The 9,604-nt window shown below is 40.1% G+C and overlaps 1 protein-coding gene across 1 annotated transcript; it reads right to left on the minus strand.

The window, feature by feature from the left end:
- Positions 1–597: 597 nt before the first annotated feature.
- On the minus strand, positions 598–7,498 carry LOC144641117 (uncharacterized). Its single transcript, XM_078500163.1, has 9 exons — positions 7,435–7,498; positions 7,115–7,200; positions 6,570–6,744; positions 5,827–5,979; positions 4,231–4,464; positions 3,810–3,956; positions 3,192–3,422; positions 1,655–1,831; positions 598–811 (listed from the first exon to the last, which is right to left on the minus strand). Exons 1-9 carry the CDS (start codon positions 7,472–7,474, stop codon positions 798–800), a joined length of 1,257 nt encoding a protein of 418 aa, XP_078356289.1. The 5' UTR covers positions 7,475–7,498; the 3' UTR covers positions 598–797.
- Positions 7,499–9,604: the final 2,106 nt, after the last annotated feature.

The following is a 9,604-nucleotide window of genomic DNA, read 5'->3' on the forward strand; positions in this document are numbered from 1 at the left end:
GAAGTTAGCATAACCCAGTTGCCGTCTATTGGCAAAACGAGCGATCTGATTGGCTACACAGGTGCCTTCTATTTAACAATTAGACGGCTCTTGGTGTGCGCTCTCAGTTTTTTTGCGGAATTTTATCAACAAAACATGTAAATAATCAACTCTAGCTATATTTTGTGTTTAAAAGATCCAACCTCGTTCCCAGGGCTTTTGTGTGGTGTGTGTGAATTTACCAAGGGAAAAGCCCTGGGAACGAGGGGCAGCTGGATTATGCTAAAACAATTAGACGGCTCGTCTGTTTCTAACGGCTTTTAATAGTTGGCTCGGGGCTTCGCTCCTCGCCAACTATCAGCCGGTAGAAACCTCGAGCTTGCCGTCTAATTGTTAACTAGTAGAATTCTACTGGTATTCTAATTCAAATGCTGCAATCTTATAGGCTGAGCTATTGCGCACTATATGTCATCCATCATATAGTGTGCAGTGGCTAAAGGTCGTCAACAGGATAACGACATTTTCTCTTTTTTTTTTCGAAGTTTTGAAATATGCATATTATACGGTAGTTCACCGTTGACTAAAGTACTACAGGTGAAAGAAAGAAAGGTGAAAGAAAGAAAGAAAGAAAGAAAGAAAGAAAGAAAGAAAGGAAAAGAAGAATTAAAACTTAGAAAACAACCTCTGTGTGACCAACAACTCCCTCAGAATGAACACTTTATTATTTTCTTCATGACATTGTGACGGCCTTTATATAATTTGCTCACTTTATTTCTCAGCATTCATCATTGCAAATATGCTTGGACTGGACTCCCGTCTCAGGACGCTGAAACTGAATTAGGAAAATGTATTTCATTTATTTGTACATTAATATCTGATCAATTTGTTTAAAGCCGGGATGGAAATCGAACAATAGGAAGAAGCATTTTTAGGATGTCAACTTGGGAGAGTCAATTTGCAAGCAGGCCTTGCAAAGTTGTCAGTGAAATGCCAAAAAGTTGCTAAAATATGCTCCAAATCCAAAAGGTTGCTCGAAAGTTTCTCCATAAAATCCAAAACGTTGATTTTAAATAAAAAAAATTCCCCAAATATATACATTACTATGAAGGTAAGATTTCCCCTCAACTGCTTGCAAACACGATATCTATGGAAACAAATGGATTGCATTTCAGGAAAAAGGTTTGGAGAGGTACATAGATTAAAAAATGGTTGCAAAGGATTATTTTTCATCCCCCCCCCCCCCCCCTCCTTCCAGGAAAATAATGGACGGTCCCTAGGTGTTACCTAGGGACCAGGGATGGCGCAGTGGTGAGAGCGCTCGCCTCCCACCAATGTGGCCCGGGTTCGGTTCCGGCCTGGTGTCATATGTGGGTTGAGTTTGTTGTTGGTTCTCGTCCTTGCGCCGAGGGTTTTTCTCCGGGTTCTCCGGTTTTCCTCCCTCCACAAAAACCAACACTTCCAAATTCCATTTCGTTCGGCAATACACGGCCCCACAAGCTTATAGCTTTAATCCTTACCGTGTCTAAATAAAGGTACCCACCTTAACCCTAGGTGTGGTAGAAAATATGACAATCCAGTACCTTGATAGAATGCAAAACAATAAAAACCACAAGAAGAGAGCAGGAAAAGTTTTTCTTTCTCTCATTATACATGTCATAAAATCACTTCAACTCACTCGGGTCAGTAATCCTGTAAACGTAGTTAGTCACGGCTCCACCTGAGCACAGCATGGACCCGGGAGTGCACTGGGCTCGAGGACTGGCATTTCCTTCGAAGCCCTCCTCATAACACTGGGAGGATTCACCGTGCACGTTGTATCTTCCAGCTGCAACTTCGTCACTCCAGCATGATCCTAAGTCAAAAATTAATCATATTCATTGAGTAAATCTTAAGAAATTTAAAGAAGTTTTTTCGAAGCAGCCGACCTGTCTGTCTGTCTGTCTGTCTGTATGTATGTTTGTATGTATGTATGTATGTATGTACGTACGTACGTACGTACGTACGTACGTATGTATGTATGTATGTATGTATGTATGTATGTATGTATGTATGTATGTATGTATGTATGTATGTATGTATGTATGTATGTATGTATGTATGTATGTATGTATGTATGTATGTATGTATGTATGTCTCCCTGACTATTTGTCCGCCTGTCCGCCTGTCTGTTTATATGTCTACCTGTCTGTAAGTGTGTCTGTCTGTCCGATATGCACGCGAGAACAATCCTTACAGGATTAAGCTAAGAAATGCGGAATATAATGTATAATATATTATAAAGGGTCTTTCAAGTATTGAGGATGAATGCTGTGGACAGCTGACAACTGACATAAAAGCGTCCGAATCTTTCAAGGAAATCTGGCCAGTAGGCAAGCAAACTGTTGTCTATATATATTTTATTATTTGTACATATTTTTAGTGGAACAATATTTGCTTCTGTTTAAATACGGCTTTCATGTAAAGAAGTTTTGAAATTTATGAAATCACCGCATTTGAATAAAAGTGAATCAATCAATCAATCAGTCTGTCTGTCTGCCTGTCTGTCTGCCTGTCTGTCTGTCTGTCTGTCTGTCTGGCTACCTTTTGGTCTGTCAGCCGACTGTCTGTCTAACCCAATCGCGAGGACAATATAATGTTGCACTACGCAGGAGTGGCTAGAAAGTAGAGAATATTAACTCTGAGGTAATTTATAGGCTGTAATTTCCTTCTGAGCGCTAGTCCCAGAAAGAAAATCTTTGACCTTGGTGGTATTCGAACCCACGACCTCCCGATCAGATCACCGTTGCCCTATCTATCTGTCTGTCTGTCTGTCTGTCTGTCTGTCTGTCTGGCTTCCTCAGGCTAGCTGTCTGTCAGTCGATCCGTCTGTCTGTCTACCTGTCTTTCTGTCTGTTTGTCTGTCTGTCTGTCTGTCCGCCACGCAGGCTAGTCTGTCTGTCTGAAGTAACCGTATTCAAATAAAAGTGAATCAATCAATCTCTCTGTTTCTCTGAATGACTGTCTGACTGTCCGTCTGTCTGTCAGACTGTCTCACTATCTGACTGTTCAGCTAACTGCCTTTCTCTATTAATTTACATGTAATGCCAAAGCAGATATTATTTGGATGAATGCCAGTAGGAGACTATTATAAAGCAATTTGAACGCAACTCCTGCCAGAATAAGCGACAAATGGCTCAGAAAATCGGTGTATAATTAAAATCACAATTCCTCACCAAAGTTGTTGACGCCAAAGTATTGGTATCCTTTAGCTTTTGCACTTCGTGCGCACTTGCAGAGGAACAATGGGAAGTCTTTCTCCCAGTCCTTCACGTCAATCAGATGTCCCCCAAAGACTGGGCTCGACGGATTGACCTCATTGTAGATTTCTTCTCCCAAGGCTCGATCATTCATCACCTCGTTAAAACATCCAACTGGAGTGATTCCAATTTCACATTCTTCGTTCTCTTAAGGTTGAGCAAGGTAAAGGAAAAGGTCAATAAAATTAGAAAACTGATGTATTCAGTGCTACTCAATTTCTTGGCTGTGTGATTTCAGTTTCAAAAACGAGTTAAAAGATTAAGCGAGTTGAACGGTTTAATTTTAGTAACAAGAATGTTACGCGAGCGAGCGCGCAGGTCCGAGCGTATTCTTGAAAAGGATTCTTCTTGGGGAGGCGGTGAGCCCAACAAGGGTCTGAAAGCGAGCATTTCTCATCCTCTTGGGTCTTCTAATTTAAAGAAAACGAAATGAGGCCACCCGTCAACCTTCTTGACCAATTCGCCTATGTTCATTGTATTACAAAGTATCAAACAAAATACAGCACAGTATATATAATAATTTATAATAATTACTGATTTTGTAGACGTAGTTGGCAAAGTTTTGTCCGACACAGAATTTACTGTAATGCTGACACGGTTGGTAACACTGGTCCGTGCAGGCCTGGTGCGGACCATCCAAGGCGAACGTGTTGTGACCGTTTTCGCCACTCCAACACTCCCCTGTTTTGAATAAAACAAGCCAGTTAGGAAAATAGTCAAAACTATTGAACTAAGACAGGACCACAGATGGTCTCTTCATTAACACAGTTTCCTTGCTCAGCTAATATAGCAATTGGTAATAACAATGGACCATTAATCTGTTTAAAATTTGTGACAAAGCCCATTTAATGAAGTTTTTCAGAACGTATTTTGTACCATTTTATTCGTCAAGGATTCAGTGTATCCAATTTTTTGAAATGAGTAAAAACTGATGTAAAACAGCTAAGACTCTCACCATAGAATTGCAGACCAAAGAAAGTCATGCCTCTCTCGTGTGCCTTTTTGGCGCATCTGCAAGCCAAGTCTGGTAGATACACATCCCAGTTCTTCCAGTCAATGAGTTTACCGCTAAAATGCTCGTGGAACACATCACGGTCGTTCATCAGGTAGGACGGCAGTGGACGCTGCGATCTGCGCAGATCCCGGAAACAGCCAACTTTCTCATATGGAAGGCTACACGTCGTGTCAACTGGCATGAAGTACAGTGAGAATTGTTAGGTTATTGTGTGCCACTCTTGTGTCGTTCCCGTTCAGACCGTTCAGTTTTTTCACTTTTTGGTGCAAAAAGTGCACAGATGTGATCATACCATTTAAAACTGATTAATAATCGTAGTCTCCTGCCTACACGTGAAACAAAAGAAACAGCAGACGACCGCACGCAAACTATCTTGACAGTGGTTTGGATATCTGATCTTTATTAGCTGAGAGTTTTTTTACGATTTTACTTCTCCATTTACTCCTTAGTTTTAGCTTCGATTAAGAAAATATAACAAGCACGCGAGACGTTCGTCAAAATACTTTGCGTTGTATTATCAGTAGTTCGTATAGTGTGATCGTCCGGGTGACTAGTTCTGAGAAGAACTGTTGTTGCTGACTGACGTTTCGACAACCTGAGCGGAAGTCATCTTCAGACTCTGAAGCTGACTTCCGCTCAGGTTGTCGAAACGTCAGTCAGCAACAACAGTTCTTCTCAGAACTACTCTCACCCGGACGATCATACTATACTAACTACCGATACTCCTGGGTTCAAACCATTTACTGTATGTTGTATTATCATTTAACTCTTTTCTCTTTGGGAGGCACGGTGGCAAAATGGTTAGCGCGCCGGACTCCGGATCGAACGGTCCGGGCTCGAGCCCTGGCCGCCCGGGGTCGCTGTGTTGTGATTTTGGGCAAGACACTTTACTCTCATAGTGCCTCTCTCCATCCAGGTGTATAAATGGATACCGGTGAAATAATGCTGGGTGGGTACCCTATGATGAACTAGCATCACATCCAGGGGAGAGTAGAAATATTCCCAGCCGCTTAATACTATCGAAGCCGAGAAAAGCACCGACAGTATGGGCCACTTGGCTCGAGGCTTTCTTTTTTTCTCTTTGTTTGGAAATGTGACAAAGCAATTTCTCTCCTGTTTGACTACAGTAAAATTCGACCTTTTAAGCCTCCCGATGTAATAACTTGAATTGACCCAACGTCCTTTCCTTTGGTTTTGCATCGCTCAGTCGAACGCTACAGTTTAACCACTAGTTTCTTAAACCTCCTGAATTCCCGAACCAATTTTGAAACCCTATTAGGGGTTATCAGGATACGGGATATGTAGAGAAAGATTGATGGGATGTGGGATATTTAATAAGGAAGTTCTGGAAAATCGAACATCAAAGTTGGGGATAAAAACCACAGGAATTAACGGGATGTGGGATGTTTAGACAAAACATTAATGGGATACGGGATACTCAGCACCCACCTCCCCCTAATGGGGCTTGATAAAATTTTCTCAATTTTTAAAATTCGCGTTAATTTCATGGAGCATTGCTAAAATAAGGTATCTTACCGATCTCGTACACCATGTTGGTCCATGTCTTTCCGACGCAGTAACGATCAAAGGCTCCACAGGGTTTGTAATCATCTCCCAGACACTGTGCGGGAAAGGCTCTTCCCAGTGACCTGTAGTGATTCTTTGACTTGTGGCCTGCCCAGCATTCAGCTATTGGTACAAAATAAACAACATTTCTGAACAATCATTACAAAGACAAGATTGCATTGCCTCCATAATAGACATTTCATATGTAGTTTTGGCCCTATTTCTTCGCTTAGAAGTCGAGCGTGTTTTCTGACATAATACTAGCAATTCAGTGGTTTGAGGGTTTTTAAAAAGGCTCCAATATTTGGGGAATCTTGTGATTAAAAAAATCAAATCATACTATTTTGCTCCCACGGAAAAAACGTCCAAGTGACATATAAATTAAACTTGTGTATAGCCAAGTACACTGTCTATTTATTAATTTCAAAAGTTTTGCAGGAGCTTTCTCGGTTAAGCAGTATTGTTGAGAGCTCCTACTCCATCAACATAATATGGGATTTTGGGGCAAGACATTTCACTCTCACAGTGTCTCTCTCCACCCAAGTGTATAAGTAAGCGAATTTCATGCTAGAGGGGTAACCCTGCGATTGACTTGCGTCCTACTAAGGGGAGAGTAGAGGCTAATGAAACCCCAGTCTGGTTACCTTCTCAGGCCCTTTTCATTTGTGAGGCAAATTTAAAATCTCGGACTGATCTGGGATCTTATATCTCACCGTAAAACTGCACTCCAAACACATCATACCCAAGCTCCTTCGCTTTCTTTGCACAGCGGCAGACGAATCCTGGCATGTAAACATTCCAGTTGAACCAGTCGATCTTCCTACCACCGTAGTTGGCAGTGGTCGGGTCCATCTCGTTTAAGATATAGTTTGGCAATACTCTTTTAGTCTAGAGAGAAAAATCTGTTATATTAATACAGCACTGACATATCACTAATTGTGAATCCTGTTTCCTTTTTGCTGATTAGACAAAAATATATTAAACACAAAAACTTTGACCAAATAATGATTTGGTCATTTGCAAAAAAGGTGAAAATAGGGTATCTTTGACCTCCTTTGAGGTTGCCATGGCAACTTATTTTGGGGTCAAAGTAACTTCAATTTGCTTATCGGTAAACAAATTCAATTCTGTACTTAGAAGTATTCCTCAACATCATAGGTGTAGTTGTGATTGAATGTTTAAACCTTATCAGGCCACCTTAAAATTTAAAGAGACACATAACTGGACATGGGATTGATCGGTTTCAGCTGAGACTTACCGAATCTTTGTAACATCCAATGGTAGTAAAAGGCACATCACATTCAATTCTGCAGATATTCGTTTTTCCTGCTTCGGCTCCTAAACCTGGCAAACGGTAAAAAGTACCATTCTCCGATATTTTGACTTGATCTTGAGGTGAATCAATTTATAGAATTCTGCCGACAGGGCATTTTTGCATCGGTTCAATGACTAACAGTCTTGAAGCAAGCAAAAAAAGAGCATTCTCGATCGCCTATGATTTTTTTATTTGTAAATAGAGCCGTTAGAAATACATCCCTCTCTGTTTTTAATAACATAACTAGATTAAATATACTTAACTGTAAATAATCCACATTATCAGGATACTCAAGAGTACCATACTTCAATGCTTCCGAGAGTCTTGCAATTTAATCTATCTCACAATACAAAACAGCATAATCAAAAAAGCATTTTTCTTTTAGGTTTAAAACCTTCTTGCGTTAGTGTGCGCACATTCAAAAATGGTGGCTTTTCTTTGCGACAAACTCGCTAGAGATTAAGATCTTGAAAATGATCGTTCATGGGGTGATTTACCTTAGAAAGTACTGCATAAAACATAGAGAGCGAGACAGCAATTTTTACCCCTAGTTTTGGGTCTTCAACCTGCGTCATCAGCAGTTGTTGGGAAAGCACTGTCTCTGTCTCTTCCATAATACTCGTGTAAAATGAGTGCTCTATTCAAAATTGAATTTGTTAGGAAAAAGTAAACCGGATGCATGGAGCAAATTGTCTTCGATTTTTGTGACGGTAATTGTATCTTAAGTTTAAGCTTTAGATTAAGTGCCTTCAACGACAATGCTAGATTGTTTTTCCTAAAGTATTTTTTTTTTTACTATAAATAATCTTCGTCGTCAACTTTTTAGCTTCTAAATATAAAAAATGGGGCATTGCGCGCGCAGAAAATGACTGATAAAATAGGATAGAAATAACAAGTTAATTTCTTCTTACCTGCTTGTAATTGATTCTCAGTATTCCTGGCTTGGCGTATTTCCATCGAATTTATAATGATATCACAAGGACTTGATAAAAATGTTTTTTACGATAACAAAATATACCAATTAACGACGGTCCTAATTTCCAGGACTATATCCTCACCCGGCCGGGCGAAACACAGTAGATGAACTACTAACCGTAGCTGCATCTCAAATATTATTTCTCAAGTTTGGAAACGCCGGATGAAAAAGGGAAATTCCTCAGTAAAGAATTATTTGCTAAATTTAGAGAAGATTATTTAGAATAGTTACCGTAGTTATTATGTGCATTGTAAACTTAAGATAAATGAATATAATTAAGGAAATGTAACCGTTATTAACACCCGTTTCACATAGTACAGTAAAAGAATTGTCGGAAAGCTTTGCGCTTTCCGATTTTTCAATAATACCGTCAGATGAACAAATATAAACCACGTAAATATTTGCACAGTGTTTTGTAAGGGTTGCTTTATTGCGGTAAAAATAGCAATATCGTTGCTTATTTTGAAACAAGAACTGCAAGCAGTTTATAATCGTGCGGGTAATGTTTGACCACCTGACCTCTTTCAGTGCTTTGGCTTAAAGGCACGGCGCCGCACAGTAAAATCTTTAGACAAGCAGTCACTTGAGAAACACACAAGTCGTGTTTGCGTTAGTCACGGAGTGAACGTGACATGAATTTCCTTTACCACGTCATCTTTTGCTTTTTAAAACCACATGCCTAGCCGGAAAAATGCCTGCTTACGCATGCAAATATTTATTTTGTTCCGAATGTTCAATAAAATAAACCCAAACCAGTTTATTTAAAAGAAAGCCAAATCACGCCAAAATAAAGAGTAGACTAAGACCATCCCATTGTGTTTCTCCGTTTAGCGTCTTCCGACAAGCTTTTGGTAATTCCCCTGACGCGATGACGTGTATCCCGTGCTTTGACACATTCTTGCTGAGCTTGCAACTTACGTTTCGATAACGTTTCGATTCTCAAAATACCGTAAACTCAAAACAAAAATTGGGATATCCAGAAAATAAGTCGTTGTTTTGCAATATTTAACACGTTCCGGGTAAATTGTACGACTTGTACTCGCTCCGAGCCAAACGCTTGAGTAACACAACAATAAATATTTCACACAAACAGAGCGCAGAGTATTCAAACAGAAAATAGGTGAATGATTATTTATAGCTACAAGCGAGAGATCGCGTGACATGGGTCTGACGTAGTGGTAGTTTTAAATAGCTTGGACATGTCCAAGCGGTCTTTGTTTTCGCTATGTGATTATATTCAGCCCTCTCTTCTTGTAAAATATGGAATGAAACAAAATTATACATTTCAGAGAACAGAGTGTTCATGTTAAACGCGAGTGATCGGCTGATCGCTATTAAATATTAAATCTTGCGTGACCGTGACAGAAGAGCGGGCTGGGCCGCGTGGGTCTGGATCGATTCACCGACAAAAAAAAATTCCGTGCAGATTATGAATCGGGCCCAGGCCCCGCCCGATT

Source organism: Oculina patagonica, unplaced genomic scaffold, assembly GCF_052425735.1.
Source record: "Oculina patagonica isolate OP01 unplaced genomic scaffold, crgOcupat unplaced696, whole genome shotgun sequence".
Classification (NCBI taxonomy): Eukaryota; Metazoa; Cnidaria; class Anthozoa; order Scleractinia; family Oculinidae; genus Oculina; species Oculina patagonica.

Bases quoted from the DNA above. Each gene is read 5' to 3' on its own strand.
- LOC144641117 (XM_078500163.1), bottom strand. From the start codon at position 7,474: ATGGTACTCTTGAGTATCCTGATAATGTGGATTATTTACA. The intron at 4,465-5,826 runs GTAAGATACCTT...ACTTCATGCCAG, and splicing joins CAACATGGTGTACGAGATCG to TTGACACGACGTGTAGCCTT. The intron at 3,957-4,230 runs GTGAGAGTCTTA...TATTCAAAACAG, and splicing joins CTTTGGTCTGCAATTCTATG to GGGAGTGTTGGAGTGGCGAA.